The 23,444-nt window shown below is 59.7% G+C and overlaps 2 protein-coding genes across 4 annotated transcripts; both read right to left on the bottom strand.

The window, feature by feature from the left end:
* Window positions 1–1,252: 1,252 nt before the first annotated feature.
* On the bottom strand, window positions 1,253–12,703 carry KCNS1 (potassium voltage-gated channel modifier subfamily S member 1). 3 transcript variants are annotated; one of them, XM_084537719.1, is made up of 3 exons: window positions 12,126–12,703; window positions 6,468–7,459; window positions 1,253–3,116 (listed from the first exon to the last, which is right to left on the bottom strand). In XM_084537719.1, exons 2-3 carry the CDS (start codon window positions 7,431–7,433, stop codon window positions 2,661–2,663), a joined length of 1,422 nt encoding a protein of 473 aa, XP_084393845.1. In that variant the 5' UTR covers window positions 7,434–7,459; window positions 12,126–12,703; the 3' UTR covers window positions 1,253–2,660. The 3 variants fall into 3 exon arrangements, with proteins under 3 accessions (XP_084393845.1, XP_084393844.1, XP_084393846.1); XM_084537718.1 differs by lacking the exon at window positions 12,126–12,703 and adding an exon at window positions 11,662–11,720; XM_084537720.1 differs by lacking the exon at window positions 12,126–12,703 and adding an exon at window positions 10,740–10,867.
* Window positions 12,704–20,814: 8,111 nt separating this feature from the next.
* LOC311445556 (caltrin-like protein 2) lies at window positions 20,815–21,674 on the bottom strand. The gene is made up of 3 exons (XM_084537795.1): window positions 21,476–21,674; window positions 21,189–21,350; window positions 20,815–21,059 (listed from the first exon to the last, which is right to left on the bottom strand). Exons 1-3 carry the CDS (start codon window positions 21,537–21,539, stop codon window positions 21,055–21,057), a joined length of 231 nt encoding a protein of 76 aa, XP_084393921.1. The 5' UTR covers window positions 21,540–21,674; the 3' UTR covers window positions 20,815–21,054.
* Window positions 21,675–23,444: the final 1,770 nt, after the last annotated feature.

Genomic DNA, 23,444 nt, shown 5'->3' with positions numbered 1-23,444 from the left:
AAACTGATTAGTGATTAGCCGGAGAGCACCAATTTCCTACCGGCCTTGGGAACAGTAAGACAGACCCGTCCTGGCAGCCCACCCTGCGTGGCAGTGCCTCGATAGCGCGCACGCTGGCGCTGGGCACCTTCCTGTGCCGCCTGCTCCCAGCGCTGCAGAGCTCCGGCACCGCCAGCTCTATCTGCAGAGCAGTGGGAGGACTTTCCCGGTTGCTCATCGCCATACAAATCTGAACGTTTTCGCAGCAAGCAGGAGGCTAAAAAAAGAAAAGTCCTTTGTGGTTTTCCCCCAGGCAGCCCCTCGGGGCAGCCGTTGAATGCAGCAGCTGTGGAGGGTCCCTGGGGAGGCACGGCTGGCTTCTAACCGCCAGGTTAGGGAAGCGTTTGCCTTGGAAAGATTTGTAGAATGGGGATTTTTTTATTATTATTCCAAATGAAAAAACTCTCAAAGGAATAAAGATTAAACTCTGGGTTTAATCCTCCCCTCCCACCTTGCTGCGGGGTGCAGGTGCCGTGCTGGGAGCAGCACTGAGACGATCCCTCCCTCGTTCCGGAGGCCACGAGTGGCACCAGCAGCCACCTCAGCCTCCTATGCTGCCTCCAGGGAAGACGATGAAGAGGGACTTCATGCTGCCAACCCCTCCCTGGTGGCACAACAGACCCTGACGGGCCTCTTGGAACTGAATCTTCCTTTAAAATCTGCCCTTCATACCTCCAGACCAAAACACAGCCCCTGAGGGGCTAAAGTTAGTTTCCTAAAACCCAAGTGTTTTATAGGGGAAATGATGGCCAGAGGCTGCTCCCCAGCTCCCAGCGCTGCCAGGTTTGCTCTCGTGCCCCGTGGCACTGCTGATCCCGTGCATCCCATCTCTGCACGTTCCTGCTTCCCAGATTTAGTGGGTCTGTAATGGATAGGATGAAGGAGCTGTGGATGGGGCAAGCTGTTTGCTTGGGCAATCATCATTTTGAACGTTAATTGCCATCCCTTCTTTCTGCCAGCCACCCTGCACCCCCCCTGCCTGCCACCCATCCGTGCTGCTCCTCCGGGAGCCCCGCAGCCCAAAATTGCTCACCCCAGCCCCTGGGATGCTGCTTCGGCAGCCGTGGTGGGAGATGGCAGAGGGGCACCACAGCCTGCTGCAGGAATCGCTCTGCAAGTGGCCTGGCAGCTCCTGGGGGCTGATCCCACCTTCCTTCTGCCCCTGCCCCAAGCCCATGGATGAATGGGGCACGAAACAGAGCCAGCCTCCGGGGTGGGTCACTCAGGTCTTTAATAAAATATACCGTATGCATCCCATGCATAGATAGAAAATTAATTTACATGCTCTTTTAATTATTTGCATAATGCTTCTTAGTTAATACAGGTAATTTAGTCTTCACATTTTATTTTTTTTGTACATTTTGCTACTGGGGTATTCATGGAGAGAAGGGGGAACTCCTTCCTTTGTTCAAGTAACGGTGCAGCGGGAGCTGGTCCAGGGCGGGCGGTGAGCGCGGGGCCGACCACGGCACGGCCGTACTGGAAGACTCGATGGCGCCGGGAGCGTGGGCACCTCCATGCCCTGCTGCTCCCCGGGGATCCCCTGGTCCCACCTGAGCTCATGGCGGCTGGACCCGCACGGTTTTGTCTTTTATCCCCGTGGACAGCAGGTGGCTGTGGCAGAGCTGTCACCAACCGTGGTAGTCCCCACGCGGTGCCCTGTGTGCCAGCCAGGACGGCCGGTGGCAAGCACCAGGATCCAGGTGGCTGTGGCCGTCCTGTAGCCATCGGAGTAGTTTGGGGCTTGCTGGGCACACTCCTGTGTGCACGAAAATCCTGCATGATTTCCAAACAGAGAATCGGGGGGGGGGGGGTCAAGGAAAAGCTCCATAGAGAATTAGTGCTGTGCCGGGAACAACCCCAAACATGTGCAGCTGAATCAGGGTCTGCATGGGACAGGGGTGTCCTCCCTGCCCAGCTGAGAGGGGCTCGGGCAAGGAGGTGACAAGGAGCAGCACGAGGTCCCCTCTGTCCTGCCGGGGCTGCCTCCTCTGCAAAGGGGAGCCCTGGGGGGCTCAGCTCCCTGCGGGGATGGAGGCGATGCCCCCCGGCTCCTGGCACTGCTGCTGCCCCTGCCTGGCCCCAGGGCAGGGGGACGAGGCGGCAGGGTGAGGCTGGGGAGCAGGGCAGGTGTCAAATCCCTCATGCTTTGTTCATCACCCCAGCGTGGCAGCTCCTCCAGCACTGGAAACCAGGAGCACGCGGCAGTGGCCAAGGCAGCTTCTTGGTGCCCAGGAGCATCCCTCGTGTCCGCTCCCCGGCAGCCCTTTGCAGGCACTCTGCCTCCTCTCTGCTGCATGGGCTGGGTGCCAGCAGCAGCAGCAGCTCTGGAACGAACGCCATGCCCTAAATGACACACAACTTTAGGATGGAGGAGCACCACCCTTCATGCACCCAGAGCAGCGCCTGTTCGGGGTCACCCACTTTTCTTTTCTCCCCTCTCCCTTCCTGTCCCCTGGCTGGGGTACATCCAGCTGAGACGCACCCAAACATCCCCAGCTGCTGCCTCCCACTGCCCTGGGGCTGGCAGCAGCCGGCGGGCACCATCCCCAGCCCCTCCTGTCCCCTGTGTGGGGCTGGGAGATGGGGAAGCCCGGCCCCTCCACCACGTCCCGGGGGGCTCAGGGGGCGGGCAGGATGCCGGGGGTCAGACCGCGGCGGTCGGGGCTGCCTCTGCCCAGGGAGGTTTCGCTCAGCGCCTCCGAGTCCCGGTCGTGGCTGGAGCAGCTCTCCGTGTCCTCGGGGTCTTTCTTCTCGCTGTTCCTCACGGCAGCCTCCAGCGCCTTCTGCTTGCGGTAGAAGTGGGAGAACTTGTTGAAGATGATGGTGATGGGCAGTGCCACCACCAGGATGCCCCCCAGGATGCAGCCCGAGGCGGCCAGCTTGCCCGCCACCGTGACGGGCACCACGTCGCCGTAGCCCACCGTGGTCATGCTGACCGTGCCCCACCACCAGCACGCCGGGATGGTGTCGAAGCCGACGTCCTCCTCCTTCTCCGCGGTGTAGGCCACGCCGGAGAAGACGGAGACCCCCACGGCCAGGTAGAGCAGCAGGATGCCCACCTCCCGGTAGCTGTGCTGGAAGGCAAAGTGGGGTGACGATGAGCGAGGACCATCGTGGTCAGGGCGCTGGGGCACCACAGCACAAACACGGCCCCCATGCAGCCCCCTGCACACCTCCACGGGCATCTCGCGGGCATCACGGCACAGTGGCAGCACTTGGGAGTTAAACACAGTGTGGGGAACACGGGGAGGGGAGTGGGAGCAGCCCCGGGTGGGCTCAGGGTCAGGGTGCATGGGTGAGCCGTGTCTGGGGACAGCAGGGTGGCTGGGAAGCCAGCCCCTGGCACCCCCATGGGGACAGGGCAGCCAGGAGGGGAGCCCAGCCCTGTGCTTCCCACCGAGGGTTCCTGCTGCAGCCGCTGTGCCCCGGCTCCAGCCTGATCTGGGCTAGCAGCATCCAGACACATTTTCCTTTTATCTTGGCAGGTCCCCAGGAAGCACCGGACCGGCAGGCTCTGAGCAAGGTGATTTGTATTTTCCTGATGCTGGCGGTGTGCGAGCACAAGGAGGACAGGTGCCTCTGCTGCAGCCTCGGCTCTGCCTCCAGCTCCTGTCCCAGCCCCGGCTGGCCCCACCGCCTGCCCCTCTGGCACTCCTCACCATCTGCGGAGCTCAGCAGGCTTTTGCTCATATTCTGCCCAATTCTGTCCCCTGAAGCCTCACCGCTGGGGACATTCCAACCCTGGGGTTCTCAGTGACTTTAACACATGTCCAACCCTGCTACAGGACACCAGAGATGCTACAGGAACACACAGCTGTTGTGCTGGGGGAGTTGTTTTATAGAAACTGCTCTTTTGGAGATAATTCCATCTCCCTTTTGCTGCTGCTCCATGGGAGGCTCAAAGCAAGACCAACTGTTCTGCCTCAGCCCGGTGTGAAGCGATGCAGCCCCGCTCATCAGATCAGCTTGGGATCCATCCAGCACCAGCCCAGGCTGGCCCCAGCACCCATCCCCATGGGCACTGCGCCCCTGGCTCACTGGGGACACCCAAACTGCCAGGTTGGGGACAGGGGGTGGTGGCAGTGGGACAGACGGACGGACAGCAGGGGTGTGCAACGGGTTAAGAGCAAACAGCAGCTCACAGGGCTGAGCCCATGCTGCAGTTCTGTCCCTGTCTGGTCACCACAAGCAAATTTCTTGGATGTTTTTGCCGACTGATCGGCCAACTCACTCCTCTCATCTTTTGGGGAAAGGAAATCAGAGCTCTGATTATATTATTTTTTCAGTCTCCCAACAGCCAAAGAATGCTTTACTGGAGACCACATAATGACTAAACGAAACATTTGAGCAAAGCAAACAGCAGAAGACATGGGAAAAGAGCTTCTGTGGTCAAGGCAAGGCATAAAGGAGGTGGATTCATGGCAGGGAGCACGAAGACTGCTTGTACTGCTGGCAGAAGCTGCTCAGCTAATGCCAGTAACACCAAGGGAAATAACACCCTCCTCCTCCGCCGTCACCTGTGGCTGCAAATGCCCCAGAGAAACTCCAAGAGCTCCTGGGGAAGGACAAAGAGCCCCGAGCCTCACAGATGGATCAGCTGGCCACGAGAGGCTTATTTCTGTATGGAGTTTATCTGCTGCTGGGGGGCGGCCAGCACCGAGCCCCCAGCTGGGAAGCGCACCCGCTGTCACAGATGTTGGTGCAGGGCAGGAGGAGCAGGGATGTGTGGGAAGGCTGCCACCAAAATAAATGCCCCCTGGATCATCTGCAGAGTGCTGAATTTATGCTGCACAAAGGGCAGAAATCCCTCTGCTAACACCCCTGTGGCAGGGCAGCAACTACTCGCCGTGCCAGAGCCATCGCCCCGCTTCCCGGCCGTCAGCAGGCTTTGCTCCTCCGCTGCTGCTGCTTTGTGCTCTTGCAGGAGGAAATAAATTATGATGAACACGGTGTTGTAATTTATGTGGCTGGTAAATCACAGCACCAGGCAGCTGCGGCAGCCTTGTGTCGCTCACCCCCTGCTGCTGGCGCTGCCCAAGGATGTGCCCCGAGCCCGGCAGAGCCCGGCAGAGCCCGGCAGCCCCTGCCCTGACGCAGCCCCTGCCCCGTGGAGCACAGGAAAGGATCGGGGAGCCCTTCCCACCTGGAAGGTTTGATTTAAATTCTGTGAGCTGCTTTAGGTGTGCATGCCGCTTGCTCATTGCTCTTCCAAGGTGGGTTTTCAGGAACGAGGGTGCTGTGGGTAGGGCTGCAGGTGCCTTTGTTTCAAACAATGCTCCCTGGACCCCATCCTCTTCCCCAGCCATGCTCAAGAGTTGATTTTCTTTCTACCCAGCCCTATGGAGCGGGGCCAGCCCTGGCCGCCAAGCCCTGCTGACACCAGGACATCCCGTGCCAGCACCACGGGGTCCCCAGCCTGAGAACTAGTGTGGTGTTTTGGAAGTGGTGCCAGAGGCAGCCCCAGGAGGAGTGAAGGTGTCTGTTCTAGTGGTGTCCTCCCCGTGCACAGCTCGAGCATCTGCTGCCACACTTGGTGGGCCTGGCGACTGGCCTTGGGGTTTCTCTTGAGTTGGTCACCAAGAAGCAGAGAAAATCAAAGGCTGGGCTAGCTGGACCCTGCAGCACCTGGATTTTGAGGTGAGGGGATGGCTTCACCCTCCCCAACACACTGGCTCAGCCACACATCACCCTCGGCATGAGGCGGCTGGAGGGACTGTGGGGACAGCAGAGACTGATGGGGGGCAGCTGAGCCGCAGCGATGGAAGTCAGGGACATGGGACCAGGCTGGTGAGGGTCTCATGACAGCTTCATGCCTCAAAACCTGTCACAGCTGCTCTCACCAGGCCCTCCCAGGTGCTGGGAGGGTGCTCTGGTGAGCATTGGGGCACGATGTGAAGCCTGGGGACCTTTCCTCAAATGTGTGTGGGTGCCACCTCCCAGTGTGCCAGGGGCCTGGGGCACTCTCAGCACCCCTTCATCCAGCTTGTCCTCCTGAGGGCCTGGTCCTGAGGCCAGCTTCCCCCAGCCCTGCATGCTCTGCGGTGCCACAGGACGGCTCCTGGTGGTCCCAGACCCCGTGGCTAACCCAGTGAGGTGTCCTGGTGGGATGTCACCACCCCTGCATGGCTCATTCTGCTCCGACACTGGGTATGGTGCTGGCCCACCATGGTGGGGCTGAACCCATGGAGGCACCAAGTTTCCAAGTGTCAGGGTCAATTCCTGTTTGCTCTGGGTGTGTGCACAAGGGGTACTTGTGCAGCACCCTCACACTGCTTTGGCACACCCCACAGCCCAACCCACTGCCCCAAACAAGCTCTCACACACCACCCAGAGCTGGAAAACCACTGGGAATGGGCACCTCTGCATCTCCCGGCCATCCCAGAGCTGGTAATAAGGGTAGGTATGGAGATAGGGAGCCCATTTACCTTCAAGGTGGCCCCCAGCGACCTCAGCCCCGTGGAGTGCCGAGCCAGCTTCAGCACCCGGAATATCCTCATGAGCCGAAAGACCTGCACCACCTTGCCCAGGTTGCCCAGCTCCGAGTCGCTGCCCATGGTCAGGTCCACCAAGAGGGTGAAGTAGAAGGGCAGCACCGAGACGATGTCGATCAGGTTCAGGGGGTGCTTGAAGAACTTCTTGGGGTTGGGGGAGAGCAGGAGGCGGGAGGACACCTCAAAGGTGAACCAGGAGATGCAGAAATACTCCAGTTTGTGCAGAACGGCTTCGTCGAGCACGTTGCCAGCCTCGTCTGCCTCCTGGTACTCGGGCATGCTGTGGATGCACATGGTGGCGATGGAGACCAGCACCACGCTGATGGACACGAAGCTGAAGAGCTTGCTGGGGATGGAGTAGCCGGGGTTCTCCATGGTGAGCCAGAGGCGCTTGCGCGCATTGCCGCAGCGCAGCGTGCTGTAGCGCAGCAGCTCGTGGTTGATGTCAGAGATCTCATCTGGGGACGTGTCCACGCTGCTCACCTCGCTCTCCTCATCCCAGTTGTGGTGCCGGCCCTCCAGCTTGCGCTCGTGGTAGCGGTAGCTGCAGCAGGAGTCCAGGAAGAACTCGTTAATGCCCCAGTACTCGATCTCCTGGCAGAAGGAGAAGACGCAGAGCTCCTCCATGACGTGCAGCTTCCCCGTCTGGTAGAAGTGCAGCACGTAGAGGAAGAAGCCGGGGTTTCGGTCGAAGTAGAACTCCCTGGCGCTCACGTCGTAGTCATCGCAGAGCTGCAGGATGGACTCCTCCGAGTCACAGGACAGCAGGCGCCCCAGGCGGGTGTCGGGGAACTTGGAGAGGGCGCTGGAGCTGAGCCGCCGCCTCAGCCCCCCCACGTTGATGTTGATAACGTCCTCCTCGAAGCCGGGACCCCAGTAGGTTAAGGTCTTGTTGACCATGATCAGCAGAGCGGGGGCTGGTCCACCTGCGGGCGAGACACAGCTCGAGGGTGCTCGGGGGGGACAAGAGGTCCCTGGGGGGCGAGGGGGTGCTCACGTGTGGGACAGAGAGGGACAGTGGATGGAGGGGAAGGAGCAGCTTTGGGCATTTGTTCTTTGCTGGGGAAGAAGGAAAACAAAACAAAACAAAACAAACACAACCAAACCTAATTTCCAGATGAGGCTTTCCTTCCTTATTTACCTCTCGAAATCTCTCCCTTTGCAGCTCGCCGGTGGCCTAACGAAGGCAATTTGCTGCATCTCCAGCACCTCGCCTGTGGGGCTTTCCTCCTTCAAACAGGTAATTAGTCACTGGAGAGAGGATTTATCCCCCAGTGAAAAAATAGATCTTGTGCTGCCCTGCGCTCATCAGATTGTGCCAGAGATTTGCAGCCCGACCACCTACATCGCTAATAGGACCTGGCCAAAAAGTCCTTGGATGGCACGATTTGCCCAGGAGCCGTGGTAGTTTTGCCAAAATCAAAGCGTTTTCACAGGTGTTAGGGAAAATTTCAGAGGAAGAAGTGTCAAAACAATTCGTCTGCCTGCTTTGTCTCCTCTTGTGTGTTCTGTCACATAAAATATTAGGATTTATTTTTATAGTGTTGAAACATAACAAAAACATGATTCAGAATCATTGATGACTGAATGAAAGACCTGTGTATTAGTAGGGAAATAAAAAGGGAAGTTTTGCTTTCTGCCACATTTCTGGGTTTTACGGGTTTCAGGGCACTGGGCTTTGCCACGCAGCAGCAGCTCCATTCGCTAACGAGCAAGAGTTACAACATCTAACAACGAGCAGCATTCGCACACCCTAAAATGCATTTACCCACCTTGACCAGAGGTTTGAACTAAGCAGGCGAGCACTCGGTTTGTGCTCTAAGTCACCTTGGAACCTCTCCACCTACCTCCTGGCCCGTCGCCCTTTCCGGAGGGGCGTGGTGGAGCTCGCAGGGAGCGGTGCCGGGGCTTTGGTGTCCTCAGGAGGGCACCGGGTCTGCTCACTGAGACCCCAAAATTGCATTTCTCCCACAAATCATCTGCTTTTGGGAAAATCCCTTTGTTGGCTGTGCCTTGCTCCTGAGCTCTGCTGATCTGTCATTGCTGATGTGATTTGTGCAATGCTGGAGCTTTCTTTTAGTGGTTGCAGAGGAATTTGTGACCCCCCTGACCGGCCTGTCTCTGTTCTCAAAGCTTTCCCTCCACGGCTTTCATCAGCCCATTCTTATTAGAAAAGTCCCTCACCCTCTCTGCCTGGTGTCACCCACGGCAGTTTTCAAACTTTTGGGTGACACAAGGACAGAGGCTGGGGACAGACAGCAGGAGCCGGGGGAAAAGGCACTGCGGGGGTGCTGGGGAGCCCCCAGCCCGGTGGGGCAGCACCTGAGGGCCAAGACATTGAGGTGGGTTCCCCCACCCCACACTGCTCACCAGACACCTCGAGGGGTTTATGGGGCAAGCACCGAAGCAGGGAAAGGGGGCTATGCACTTTCTGGTGCCTGTGCAGTGACATATAAAAGGTTGGAGGGACCTGGGGGGGTTTTGTATCTGAGCCTGGAGATCAGAGCTGGAGAGGGAGAGGTGATGGAGCCAGGGCTGGAAATAGCCCCCAGAGGTGGGTTTTTAGGCTGAGTGGGGCTGGGTGCAGCAAATGCCAGCTGGGTGTGAAATAGCCCAGCAGAGGCATCTGCTACCTTGGTTGCATCTCGGTGCCGGGGCTGATAAAGACACAGGCTGCACACCACAAGGCAAGCGCTTCCCCGTGTCTGGAGGAGGCAACTCTTTTGTGCAAAGCCTCCGAGCTAAATGGACTCATCGGCTTTCCTATCTAAGGGGGGGCGAAAAAAAATAAAAGGATCAATTTTTTTTTAAATGCTTCAGACATGGAAGGGAGAAGAAGGGGCTCAGGCGCTCCTCCTGTTCAGGGACAAACTGGGATTTCTGTGACAGATCGGCTTTTCCAGGGAAGACATCACACAGCCCATCTGTGGGGTGGGGATGACTAATCCAGGTTCCTTCCAGAAGGATGCTCATGCAGTCAGGCTGCGCGCACACGCAGGGGCCGTGGGGGTGGGCCCGTGGGCTGCAGCCCGTCCTGCGCCCCCCGAGCGTCTCCGTGCCCTGTTCTGCAGCCAGGGGGCAAGGCCAGGCCAAACACCACCCCAGGCAGCGGGGACGTGGTTTTGGGGCCAGGATGGGGCAAGCCTGGGGGTTGTGGATGGGGCTGGCAGCATGGGGTGAGCCCAAAGCGATGCTTGGGCTCAGCAGGAGCAACTCACACCTTGTGGCTGCGGGTGATGCCTTGCCCCCATGGCAGGAGGAAAATTCAGGGATGGGAGAGCTTTGGGCTCTGATGGCAAGAGAAAAATGGGTGTCAGGGATGGGCGAGCTTTGGATCCTGGGGAAATTCCTCCCTGCTGCACAGGGAGCAGGGCGAGGGGGGTCGCGGACAGAGATTCTCCCTCCTTTTGCCTGTTTCTGACCGAAGTGAATTATTTCTGCCCACACACGGCTTTCATCTGGGAATCCAGCGCAGCAATTAATAGTTCTGTAACTCTTTTGCCTGCTCGCTTCATGGCGAGCTCAGCTCAGCCTTGGAGCACCGCCGAGGCTTGGGCCAGGACCTGTCCACCTGGATCACCAGGGCAGGATCTGTCCCATCGGCGGGGCTAGCGGCTGGGGGACAGGAGCTGGCTTTGGGGAGGTTGGGTGTGTTGGGTTTTTTCTTTATTTTTTAAATCACAATGGGCAGAGAATACAAATGTGCCTGTCTGCAGTAACGTGAATTTGCAAAATTGTCTTTTAGTCGCACCGAAATCTCCATAAATGATTGGGAAAACAGAGCAGATCGAGCCAGGCCCTTTGTGATCGATTTTGAAATGTTCTGTGAGCTGTTCGAGGGAAACTGCCACACACCCAGTAGGAACCATGCACTGGGCATTCAAATGAATATGTATCTCATGAAGGAAAAAAATCTCTGATATATGCATTTATGACAGTAAAGAAATATTAAAACAGATCAAGCATATCTGTACGAAATGCTGGAAGAGTTTCCCTTGACAACGCATTTTTTTCTGACAGCCTTTCACAGGGAAGTTCTGTGTATTTATTCCAACTGGCGGAGGGGACCCAGGGGAGTGGGCAGGGAGATGCTAATAGATATTCGAGTGAGGATGCGGTGAGAGCAGGGAGTGTTGCACTCAGGGGTTTTCCAAGCAGGTACGATGGGTTTAGATGAACAGCCCAGATAAAAAGCCCCGTACTTACAGCTCGGCGAGGCTTCCCGGCGGGGAGTCGTGGGGCTGGTCTCAGAGGAGCCATTAGAAACATGCAGAGGAGGAAAGCCTTTGTCCCTTGCCTGCAGCCCAGCCCGAAGCACCCTGTCACCATGGGCTCGTGGCCCTGCACCTCCCAGGCGTGCCGGGGTGCTGGCTGCAGGCTGCTGGGGCAAGCCCCAGCTGGGATGCCCGTGGGATCGGGGCAGGGCTGGGGGGATCCAGGGGGGCAGCTGACATCCCGGGGGGTGTCCCCATCCATCGGCTGCGTGCTGGGGGCGGCTGGGGCAGGACTGGGGAGGTGACACTCTCCCTGGGATGCCCGTGTGCCCTGTCCCTGCCGCTGAGCATCCCTGTGCCCGTCGAGCTGAAGATGGTCAGCGGGGTGCGGGGAGCACGGAGGGGTTTTCCCACTGCTGGCAGCTCTCTGCAGCCGGAGCCTGAGCTGCTGCCGTGTGCTCGGAGGCCACCGAAGTGCCCGGGGCTGGGGGCAGGCAGCCGGGGGACTCCCGGCTCTTTTTTGGGGTGCAGGAGGGGGGCGGTTACCCAAAGCTCCGGGGTCGGCTGTGAGCAGGAGCCCAGCGCCTGCTGCGGATGCTGCCGTGCGCGGTGCCTCTGCTGCCAGGTACCGGGCGCACAGCTTCTGGGGGGAAAGGGAGGACCCCGCACCCTGCCCTGAGGTTCCTGGGGGGGGTGGAGAAGACCCGGGGGCAGAGGGGCTCCCCTACACCCACCTCCGGAGTGCGCGGCAGGGGTACCCCGTGCGCCAAGCTCCCCGCAGCATCCCGGGCTGGAGGCTGCTCTCCTCCCCGCTGCTCCCCGGTCCCTGCTCAGCCCGGTGTGCCGATGTCCCTGCCCCCCCCCCGCAGCATGCAGCCCCCCGAATTGCCCAGCTCCGGCTCCCCTCCGCTCACCTGCAGCCGCGCCGCCCCCGCCGCAGCGTGCGCGGAGCCGCGGAGCCCTGCGGGGCCGGCGGCAGCTCCGCGGGGCCGGGCGGGGAGGGGAAGGGGCTGGGAAGGAAGGGGAAGGGTTGGGGGGGGGGGTCCCCGCCCCGTCACCCCCCCTCCATCCTCCCCTGGGTGCCGCCCTCCGGCTCCGCCCGGCGGCTTTGTGCTGGGGGAGGTGGATGGAGGGGGGGGGGGGGCTGGGGAATCCCCCCCGCAGCTCCCCTGGGAGAGCTGGAGATGGGTGCGAGGGGTTGCTGCCAGCCGGAGGGGGGGGGGGGGACGGGACACCCCCCCAATTTTTGGCAAAACCATCTCATGGTTGCCTTTGCGGTTTCCCCCGTGAAGGCTAAAGGCAGCTCTGCGGTGGCTGCACGGGGCTGGGAGTGGGGTGGGCAGGGGAACCGGTGTCCCCCCACCCCAAATTGCCTTACCTGCTCCAAGCGCCCCAAAGCAGGAGGGCGGGGGGCGAGCGGTGGGGCCCCGAGCTCAGTGTGCCGCCCCACGGCGTGCCGGCGATGCGCCTCGGCCCTCGCAGGTGCCCGTCACAGCATCCTGCTCCTTGAACCTCCTGGGGCTGGGCGTGCTGAGGGGTCCTGGGCAGCCCTGCCCGGCTCGCCGGGCTCCCCGCTGTCCCCGTGCAGGAGGTGGGCGAAGGCAGCAGGTCAGGCGCATGGCCGGGGTCAGCTCAGCGGGACGCTGCCACCCGCAGCCATCCCCGTATGGCCTGGCGAGAGCTCCAACTGCCCCCAAAGCCGGCTGCCAGAGCAGAGGGGCTGCAAAGGGAGGCTCTGAGACCTTCCCCGGGTGACGGCCGCATGCCCATGTGGCGATGGCTCATTGCTCCAGCACCAAGCAGCTCAGTCAGACCGGCAGTTCACACCCTTCAAGGCTCCGTGCCACCCTCCAGGGCAAATCCATCTGCTTTAGGGTTCGGGCACGGAGCCTGCAGGCCCTCACCCTTCTCCAGGCACGCAGGCAGCCGGCTGGGAGCTCGTGTCGGCGGGGAGCATCCTTCCCCCCGCTGCGTGCCCGCCTCTCGTGGCTGCGTGCCCTGCCAGCCCCGGCCCTGCGCCAGGCAGCGCTGCCGCCGCCGTGTCCCCATGTCAGCCTGTGCCCCGCGCCTGCTTACATGGCAAGGAGGGAGGGGGGGGGGGAAGGCTCGGAGGGAGGCCTTGGGGAAAAAAAATCAAAAAAAAAAAAAAAGGGAAAACCAACGGAGGGAAATTCCTCTGTTCTGTGATACGAGGCAAAAGCGTTTATTTTTATGGCGATTAGGGGTGGCTGCGCAGCTCTGGAGGCTGTGAGATAAGCACAGCCAGCTTTGGCTGCTGGCAGCGAGGAGGGTGTGCTGCCCCCCGGGGTTTGCTCTGCCTGTCACTGATGTGCTGCCACGGGGAGAATTTCCTTTTCCCTTCTGAAATCAATTCTCAGCTGTTTTTCTGGGAGGGAGCCTTGCCCTGGGGGAACCCCTGGGCTCTCCGAGGGCATCCGCTGCAACTCACACCCGGTCTCTGCACAGGTCAGCTCTTTGTAAATCTCCCCCCAGCCCCATTTATGTGCTGATGCTGGGTGGACCTGAAACTGTGCCCTCCAGTCCAGCCCTGCTGGCTCCAGTGGTGCGAGGCAGAGAGCTGCCAGGGCTCCCTGGGTGTAGGATTGCACCCTGCGCCCCTGCCCATCAGCCCAGCAGGCTGCAGGAGATCACCCCGGATCGTGGCAGGGTGTCCCTGCGTGTCCCCACACCCCTGTGCTTCCAGCAGCAGCCCCGAAGCCCTGGGGGTGGCTGCAGAGCCCAGGTCACCTTCTGGCCTCGCCCAGGCTCATGCTGGTGTCCTTGCGTCCTTCCAGGGGTGGCTTTGCTGCAGCATAAATGGTACCTGGGTGAATTCTCCCCTTGCTGCACAAAGGACTGCGAAAGGGCTGGTTCTCTCCTTAGCCAGCTTTGGCACTTGAAAGGCAGGGCAGGAAAAGAGGGTCCAGCCCCGAGGCTCTCCCCCAGCTCAGGGGATGCGCTTGGGGCACCCAGCAGCACGCCTGCAACCCCAGGCAAGCTGCCACCACTCCTGAGCTCCCTCGCAGAGATGTGGCGAGGGAAGCAGGCAGAAAAATCAGGTCAGCTGGAAACGCCTCGCCATCTCCTCCTCCCAACGTCTTCCCCCTGCTGCCCCTCTGGGAGGAAGCCCCCCTCCCACCAGGGCCCGCGGGGATGTCGCCGATACCCGCGTGGCGAAGCCTCCATCCACGCGGCCACGAGGGACGAAGCCTCTCAGCCTCTCGCCTCGCTGCCTCCCGCCGGCTGGAGGCAGAGGCAGGGTGAATCCGAAGCCAGCAGCCATCTCGGTGCTGCAGTGAGTCATCCCGAAAGGCGCCCGGCTTGTGTCAGCTCTGCGCCTTTCTGCTTTCTGCTTCCTTTTTTTTTTTTTTTTTTTTTTTGGGGGGGGGTGTGTGTGTTAATAGCTGATGTAGCAATAAATTAAAATATAAAGGGAAATATAAATGAGTGGAGCTTGCCTGCAGAGCTCCTTTAATTAAAAGGGAAATTTTCAAGCCCTCATAAGGCCCGTGGACGTGTGCTGAGAGGGACAGAGCCGCTGGTACCTGCCTTGTGGGAGGGCTGGAAGGGTGGCTGAGAGCATAGGGACATCACTGCAAGTGGCACCTGATGGATGCTGGGGACACCAGCACAGAGGGAATTTAAAAAATCTTCATTTCCAGAGCTAAATTCCAGAGCTAAATTAGGGCAGAAGAAAAAAGCCTTCTCTCTGGTGGTAAAGGCGTTTGGGTTTCTCTTCATGCTTTTGGTTCCTGGAGCTTTCTGCACTGCTGCTGCCTTTGTCTCCCCAAGACAAGAGAGGCTGAGCCTGTGGGGTTTGGATTTGGGTTTGCCCTTGCCCTTGCCCTTGCCCTTGCTCTTGCCCTTGCCCTGCCATCTCCTGTCTCCCAGCAGCTTTGCCTCTCCCCAGAGCACCTCCAAGCACCGCACGGGGAGCCCCGAGCGCACCTTTGTTCCAGAGTCCCACTCCACATCCCTCTTTCCTCCCCCCCAAAAAAGCCACAGGATGCCTGTGGCAGGGGCATTTCAGCCTGCTCAGTGCAGGGAAATTCAGCCAGCCCCTCCGGACCCAAGCCTGCCCCAGAGCCCGCGGATGTGCCACCAGCATCCGCCCGTCCTCCCGCAGCGTGGGCACCATGGCAGGCTCCAACAGCCTAAAATGCTTTGGGCTTGGAGTTTCACAAAGCCCACTGGGTTCCTAAGCCAGGCAAAATTAATGAAAACTCACTGAACTCACCGGAGACCTTGGCTTGTGGATCAACTTAAAAGCTATAATCAGAAGCATGAGAAAATTTGGAGAGCCCTAACGCAGCGGTGGCTATTTTTTACATAGACAGGGAACCTCTGGAGGGGGAGCGGGGAGGTGCCGCAGTGCTGAGGGATGAAAGCAGCAATGATTTACTGTCTGGAGATCTTCCACATGCCCAGAGGATATACATCACCTCCAGCCACATCTTACAGCACATCTCCAATGTGCTGAATCCCTCCTGCCGCACTGTCTCTGCCCCCAGTTGCTCTGGCCAGGACACATCCCCAAAAACACAGCGCAGAAGGAGGTGAACAGCGAGTGCTGATCCTGCTGTGGTGTTGGTGCCAGAGTCAAGCAAGGCACAGTAAATTCAGGAGTACAGCCACAGGCACAATAAATTCATGAGTACAGCCACAGCCACCTTACGGGGATCACACGCAGCGGCCCCAAGTTCCACCTGTACAGAAAATCCTGGCAACCCAGCGACCTCCAGAAATAGCACTGCCTTACACATCAGTGTTTAGCCCTGATATAAGGAGACAAGCTGCAAAACAACTTCTCCATGCAAAAAAAAAAAAAAAAAAGGGGGGGTTAGCATAAAGGGAGATGCCATTTCCCTGAGCCAGTCTGTCCTGCTCAGCCAGCACACCGGCCCTGGGGACAGCGAGCTGCCCCCAGCTTTGGAACCAGTCAGCCACGGCCAGGCTGGGATGGCACGACAGAAAATTTCAGCCAAACCTATATATTTTTGATAACTGGCCTCTGATGTTGGTATTTCAGAGGTGGAAGTGCCCTGGTGGTGGGATGAGCACCCTCTGCCAATGGCGAGGCTGGTGTCCTGTGTGGGGGCTGCCTTGGGGTGCCCCTGGGGAGGTTCCCATGGGATGGGCTTGGTGACGGGGGCTCCCATGGCACAGGGGCTTCTACCAGCCCAGAGCGGTGGCTCCTGGGGCCTTGCCCATGGGGGTCCCACTCTCCCAAGCTGTCCCAGCCCAGCAGAGCTGCGGGGCTCGGTGGTGCTGCCTGCTTCCTCCACGACACAGGGGTCACCGCTGCTTTCATCTCAGAGCCCAGGTTTTACAATGCCAGCTATGGATTTCACCCTTCTGTACGGCTGGCCTGGCTGCTAGTCACTGCATTTTTGTGCGTTCCTTTATTTATTTATTTATTTTTAACCAGGAGTGGTTGTACCAGTGGCAAAGGAACAGCCCAGGATGTGGGGACGGAGCTCAGGGGCTGAGCCTGGCGTGGACACTTGCTCCTGCAAAATGCACACCGCGTCCTGCTGCAGCACGCCATCGGCACTGGCACACCGAGGGCAACCCTCACTGGCTGTTTGACCTTCGGGGCCCAGGGCTTGTGTTTGGGGCAGATCCAGGTACAGAGATGACACATCTCCCTGGTTTCCCAAGCCCTGGAGCAATGGAAGGAGCATTTGTGTCCCAAGAAGGTCCTGATTGCTGGGGCGCAGCATGGCACTGGTGCAGAAACCCAGCTTGCCCAGGAACCTCCCAGTGACATTTCAGAAAAAAAAAAATAAAAACCACACACATTTTTCTATTTTTAGTGGTCAAACTGTGCAGAGCATCACAGTATGCTCTGCACATCATAATATCACATCATTGTGTGAGTCCCACTGCTGGCCCAGCGCATTGCCCGGACCAGGGCTAATGTGGAAAGCAGCCGAGCATCTCCGAGGCTGCTCAGAGCCATGGTGCCGGCTGCCCTGCGCTCATTAATGTGATCGAGTCGCAGCAGCTCCTCAAGCAGAAAGGTACTTGGGCATCAGCCCATTGCCTGCATTTGGTCTCTACTCACATGGGCTCTGATTGTTTTGGGACCGTGGCTGTTTCTCTGATTTGCACCATCCCTCTGATTTTAGCCCCAGAGGTCCAAATCTCATCTTCCCGTTCGCCTGCCTGTGCACAGCGGTCTGCGACGCTGCTCCGCTTTCGCCCATCTCTCCCTGATTAATGTGAAGCCCAGCTTCATGAATCATGCATGGAGCTGTATTTAGGATAATGATTTCTGACATCCAGCTCCTGGGCACAGCATTTCGGGACGGACTGTTTGTGGCCAGAGAACTCCAGAAATAATGAGCCGACGTTTCCTCCATCCGAACCAGGGGAGGGGGAGGGAGATGGGCGATGCAGCCCTGCCTCCTTCGGAGGCAATCACAGGTTGCTCCCTAATTAGCCAAATGTGTAAACGCTAAATATTGACATAGCTTTGCGGTTGCCTGTGCCTTGCAATCGCATTGCATGCTATTAACCTACATAACCATCAGGGAAGGAGCATCTGCGTGCGCCTTGGCACAGGCAGGGCTGCAGAGGCAGGAATTCCCCTGTGCTGGTGCTGCTGCCGGTGCCCTGCTCCACAGGATGCTACCGAAGGAGCTTGGAAACTGCTTCCCCTCTGCAGCTGGAGCCCGTCCGTGCTGCCCGACTACGTGAACAGCCCCCTGCCCGCCGGGGGTGGCTTTTGGGGCTGGCTGGGGGGGGTCCTGGTGAGCTGTGCACTCGGGAGGGGATGCGGGGCCCCTGGTGCTCAGTGGGCTGCAGGGGATGCTTTCCTGGCTGTGCACTGTTCTGTAGAGGAGCATCCAGGGGCTCCAAAGCTGTTAGCTGCAGAATGGTGGGGGTGCCTCTCCGAGGGGCTGCGGGTCTGGCTCGGGAGCTGCAGGAGGCTGGGGACACGATGGGGCTGCAGGAGGCTGGGGGAGCTCCTGATCTCACCACTGCCCAGCCTCCACGTGCTGAGCTCTCTACAGCCTCCATGCAGTGTGGCTGGCTGCAGGAGAAAGAGGTTTCTGTCCCCTATGCATGGGGACAAGGAGCTGCTGGCTAGGGGTCTCTCCTAGCTACAGGGGGCTGCCACCGCTTTATTCCTTTGCTTCTTAATTAATATATTCATTTTCTAAGGGTGGGTTTGTAGCCTGAAACAATGGCTTTGTGTGTGAGACTCCATGTACTCCCCAAAATACTCTGAACCCCCTGGCTGAGCAGCTCTGGCCATGTGCAGCAGGCCAAGCTGGCAGGTCCCCATGTCCCTGGCATTAGGGCCAAAGAGAGTTGCTTCCTGCACTCCTGCTTCTGCACCAAGCTCATCCCTTACCAGCCTCAGGGGGTCTGTGCCAAGGCTCAGACCAATGGCAGAGGCTCAGGGAACCAAGTGCCTCTGGTTCATCTGGCGGCTTCCTGGGCGTGCAGCCCCAGCAGGCTGGTGAGGATTTCCAGGGGGATTCGGTGGGGACACGGAGCCAAGCGACTCAGCTGGGCAAGGCACAGCCCTGCTGCCCCTCGGCACGTGTGTGGCCACCCCAGAGCTGGTTCAGGGTGAAGCAGCACTTAAGGGAAGAGAGGATGAGGGACGGTCCCAAAGGCTTCCCACTTTGCACCACCAGTGCCACAGAAGGTGGTTGTGGCTAGGGGAGCACACTGGATCAGGACAAAGGCAGACCTGTGCCATCAGACAGTCCATGCTGGAGGGTCCCAACTGCAAGAGAGCTCTGGTCTGGCCATGAGCACCTCGACTGCAGCCTGCAGGGACTGGCCATGGGGGAGCTGAGCTCAAAGAAACAAAGAAAACACCCCACGTGTTGAGGCACGGGGTGAATTCATAACTACGCTGACCTTCAGCGGGGAGGACGGGCTGCGATTCTGCAGAGGTGTATTTATTCCTCGTGTGCAGGGACCAGGAGGTTGACTCATTTTCCCTCCCGAAACGCCGCTGCCTGTGCGCAGAGCAGGCGGGGGCTGCGCTCAGTGCCCGGCTGGGGGCAGAGCGTGGATCTGCTCAGCCCAGGGGCTCTCCTCTGACGGCTCTGATGCAATTGCTGCATCCTACTGGGACTACAGCATCCCACTCCTGGCCCGGGCTAGTTAAATAAGCCTCTCTTTGCAAAGGTTTTCAAAGCTGTAGTAATTCTGATTAGGCCAGTCTGAATCATCCCTGAAAAGGTCTCGCGTCACTCCGGAGCGCTAAACTGCTCTGTATTCACCCTGATCACCCACACTGCTGAGCCAGAGCATGAAATACGCAGGGAGAAGGCTCCAAGAAAATATTAAAAAGATGTTCAAGTGTGCAAGGGGCATACTGGGGGTGAGACTTTCCCTCTCCATCCGCTGCATCAGGCCCAGGCAGAGGACCAAGGGCTCTGTCCCCACGCTGCTCCAGCCTCAGGAGAGCAGATGATGGGGGCAGAGCCAGCAGGGAAGCGTCTCCTGGCTGGCACAGGGCGCACTGCTCCCCTGCTGTCTCCTGGCACGAATACCTTCGATACATGGTGGAATTCCCTCCTTTCCCCAAGACCCAGATCCAAAGGATTTCCAGGCAAAACCCGCTGCCAGCAGCTTCCCACAGTCAGGGTCATGCCTTCCTCGTCTGCGTTTGGGTGCGCTGTCCTGCTCCTGCCACGCGGTGTTGGCTGTCCCGGGGTGCAGGCAAACCTCAGCCCCAGTGGAGGGGCTTCTAGGGAGGGAGAGAAGAGCTCATGCTGCAGCTCCAGGTGGGTGTTCGGGGCTGCTGCATTATCTGATTCCTAACCTGCAGCACCCCAGAGCAGAAAGAACCCAGACTGAGGGACCCTCAGGCATCCTCCCCTGGCTGACTTCTCCATCTCCTCCTGCCCAGCTGGGTGGCAGCAGTGACGAGGGAAGGGCAGACCTCTGCAGCCTTCACGTGGAAGTCTGCAGGTCCCTTTCAGCAGCTCCCAGGATAACAACCCCCCCCCCCCCCCCCCCCCCCGAGCTGTCTCCTGTACCTGCCCCCACAAAGGAGCTGCTGCCCTGGGCACAGGGGGCTGGGCTGGCCGGGGCTACCAGCGCTGCTGGAGGCACCCGGTGCCTGGAGCTTGGTGCTTAATCAAACCAATTAGCAATTTAATCTTGTTAACAAACCGGGATAATTGCAGCGTTATCAAATTAGCCAGCTGCGTGGAAATGCCTGCTTAATAGCTGATAATGGCTGGTGCTGCCGGAGGAGGGGTGCTGCGGTCTGTGACTGATGGGACGTGCCACCACGCGTGCCATCGCAGCCATGGGGACAGCCTGGGGACAGCACCGGGGCTCTGCCCCCCCTCTTTGGCGTGAGGGTGGCAAGGGACATCCCCACGGGCAGGTGCTGTGCTGGTCCTAAATGCTGTCCAATTTCCCACCTGGGTTTGGCTGCTCCCAGCCCCTGGCCCTCCTTCTGCCTGCCCCTGCTGGCTCACCCGGTGTTTTTATCCCCCACGGGCACCGTGCAAGCTGTTGGCACGTCCCTGTCATTTGTGGGGTGCCACTCTGTCCCTGCAGCAGACACCAGCAGGCTGCACACTGCCAACTTGTCTCAGCACCCCATGAAAGCCTGGCCCCGAATGTGGGCTGTGTTTCTGTGCCCTGCCTGGAGGCTCTCCCAGGCACTCCTCTTCAGCTGAGTTTCCCCTACCAGCTCGGGTCTCAGCACCCTGGGTTATGGGGCTGTGTAACCCCTCCCCAGCTGCTGGGGACCACAGGGGGTCCCGTTCCCTGTCCCACCGCCCTGCCCGGCTCGGGTGCACCCGGGGACATGCTGCCCACCCGGTTCCCTTCAGCCTGCTGGGAGGTCCCTGAAGTGTCCCGTTGGGTCTCACTGCGGCCCCTCCAACCCTCCTCTCAGGGTCTGGGTGTCTCGGGAGGGGTTTGCTGCCCCCAGGCAGCCCCTAACCACATGCTGGGTCTGTAGAGGGGTGGGCTTCCTCCTCTTCCCCCGGCACAAATCCTGGGGAGGGAGCAGCAGTGGGAGTGTGCGCCAGGGTGGGCCTGAAGAGGGGCAGGAAGGGGAGACACACACCATGAGCTCTCCTGGAATGAGTTCCTTTATTTGTAACAGCAGCAGGGAAGGGAAAAGAGAGAGTGAGCAGACAGCAGGCAGCATCCTGGGGCAGCTGGTTCTGCAGCCAGGGAGGTTTCAGAGCATGGGCAAGGAGCTGTCCCCGTCCCTGTCCCCAGCAGGACAGTCCTCCCCGGGCTGCGAGCAGCGGGCTGGTACCAGAGGTGGCACGGGGATGCGGAGAAGCCCCTTGGTCTGTGCTGGGCCCTCACACTGGGGAAAGGGAAAGAGAGAGGGAGAGGGGCTGAGAGAGAGCACCTGGGCCACCCCCAGCCCTGAAAACCATGGCCACCTCCCTGCCCAGGGCCACGGCCACCGCAGGTGGCTCGGAGAGGACGGTACCGTGGGACGTGGGGATGCCAGGCGGGCGCGAGAAGCATCTCCTACCGCAGGCACCCTGGCAGCACTTCTGGTGGCGGGGGCACTGCCAGCTGCTGTCGCATTTGTTCGGCGGGTTGGGAATGGCGCAGGTGACGCGGATGCGCGGGCAGGACCAGGCGGTGCCTGCAAGGTGAGGGGGCTGCAGCCCAGGAGGGTCCCCAGAGGGCTTTGTCCCCTCCTGATGCACAGGCCGGGTGCCACCCTGTCCCCTTGGACACCTCTCCTCCCTCCTAAAGCGTTTATATTACCTGCTGGCAGCTCCATCCAGGCAATGAGCATCCCCACGAGGAGGAGGGCAGCCACGGACCTCATGCTGCCGCGGCCCCTGGGAGATGTGTGCAGTCGCTGGGGGATGCTGGCACTTAAATTCCTGGGAGAGGATGGGGGTGGGAAGCAGGCTGGGGGATGCCGACGTTTGTGCCTTTTCCCCCTGTGTTTTCCGGAAGCCTTTTGCACAAGATACGGATGGGACGGCTCCGTTGCTCAAAAAGCTGGTGCTGCCTTGCACAACCGCCCCGTGTGGTTGCACCTGGGATGTGGGGGGCAAAATGAAGGCAGCTGGTCCCGGGGGGTCTGCCCGCTCCTGCGCAGGCACAGTCCTGCAGGAGAAGCCTTCACGGGGACCCTGCAATGATGGGGGTTTGCTGTGGATAGGCAAAGATCCCCCTGCACAAGGAGTGTGCACCCCTGCCCCAGGCACAGCTGTTTTCGGCGGGTGCTCTTGGGCAATGGGCAGTTGCTCCACTCCCCACCAGCAGGCCAACGTCCCCTCACCTTGTGCAATGCTTCCCGAAGGGATCCTTGCTGCAGGCAGAGCCCAGAGCTGTGCTGGAAGCAGGCGCAGGGGATGTCCTGGGGGAAAGGCACCCCCCAGCCATGCACACAGCCCCCGGTCACCCCGTGATCCTGCAAACACAGCCTGGGGCAGCCCCTGGTTTTGCAACAGGGCAGGGCAAGGACCAGGAAGAGCAGGAGCATCACCCCTCTGTGCCCCATGAGGTCCCTGCCATTGCCCTGTCCCCTCAGGGCTCTGCAGGCATCTTGCCATGAGCTTCCCCTATCGCATCTCCACATGCCCTGGTAACTGGCCTTTAACTCACGGGTATCTGTTAATTGTTGCCCAGCTGCCCTAATGATCCTCTGGCTACATTTCGCTCTTTGTAAAGTCATTTGTTAAACAACTGTGGAAGGATTCAGCCAACCCAAACAGTCTTTCTGGGCTGTGCACCAATACCTGAACACTATCGATGGGAAATAGAAGAACTGGAGCAATTTTGGAGCAATCTTTAGCAGTTCAGCTGCTGCTGTGGTTGGGGACGGGGAGAGGGCAGTGTGGTGCTCCCGGCTGCTGCCAGGGCCCGGCCAAGGCAGTGCGTGGAGCTGCACCTGTGGGAGGAAAAAACACCAAGGAGCAGAGGGGATCCAGCAGCTGAAATCCTGGGGGGGAAAATATCCTTCTGGGGAGATGAAAGCACTTGATCCATGGGGGAAATGTCTAAACCCTGCCTCTATTGCAACCCCCTTGGAAGGACCCAGACCATGGCAGCCTGAACACGAGCTGGATGCAGTGCAGCACCCTTTGTCCCCCCACCCTGCGTTGCAGGGACAGGTCCCACGGAGCCCTCCCCAGCACCCCCCTGACTGCCCCACGTGGAAAGGGCCTGTGCTGAGCAGTGCTCAGCATGCTGCAGGCTTGGGGTTTGAGCGGGGCCAGGCTCCCTCTTTATCAGGGTGCACAAAGCACGCCAGGGACAGCCTGTGCCCTGTAGACCAGCCCTTGTCCCTGTTACGCAGCAGCTCGGGGCAATGCAGTGCTTTTTCCCTGGCCCTCCATCCACCCTTCTCCAGCTCCCCGCAGAGGACACCCCGCTCGCCTTGGGGTCCCCAGGGGCAGGGTGCCCTAACCCAGCGCACCCTCCTTAGCGCTGGTGTCTGGTGCCACCTAGTGAGAAGCCACCAGGGGTGCTCTGCAGGAGAGGGCCCTAATGGGGCTTTGCTCTGCCCTGGGATGCTCCCCCAAAAAATCCCAGCTGGATGAGAGCCAGCTGGTGCCTCACTCCTGCTGCTCTCCCCATACGCTTCCCTCATCCCACTGTACCCCTCGTTCCCCCCACAGCGTCCTCCTGCTGGACCCTTCCCATCCCTTGGCCCCAGGGCAGGACCCCCAGTGCTTGCAGAGCCCCAAGGTCTCACCGTGAGCCCTTCTGCAGCCTGCCT

The sequence above is a fragment of the Aythya ferina genome (assembly GCF_964211825.1).
Source record: "Aythya ferina genome assembly, chromosome: 16".
Lineage (NCBI taxonomy): Eukaryota > Metazoa > Chordata > Aves > Anseriformes > Anatidae > Aythya > Aythya ferina.
The sequence above is the reverse complement of the archived record's forward strand: the minus strand, read 5'-3'. Positions and strand labels throughout refer to the sequence as shown.

What these genes read in the sequence shown, in the direction of transcription:
- KCNS1 (XM_084537719.1), bottom strand. Translation starts at nt 7,433, where the DNA reads ATGGTCAACAAGACCTTAACCTACTGGGGTCCCGGCTTCGAGGAGGAC. An exon ending in CGCTGGGGGCCACCTTGAAG is followed by an intron (nt 3,117 to 6,467) that starts GTAAATGGGCTC and finishes TTTGCCTTCCAG; the next exon opens with CACAGCTACCGGGAGGTGGG.
- LOC311445556 (XM_084537795.1), bottom strand. Translation starts at nt 21,539, where the DNA reads ATGAGGTCCGTGGCTGCCCTCCTCCTCGTGGGGATGCTCATTGCCTGG. An exon ending in CTGGATGGAGCTGCCAGCAG is followed by an intron (nt 21,351 to 21,475) that starts GTAATATAAACG and finishes CTCACCTTGCAG; the next exon opens with GCACCGCCTGGTCCTGCCCG.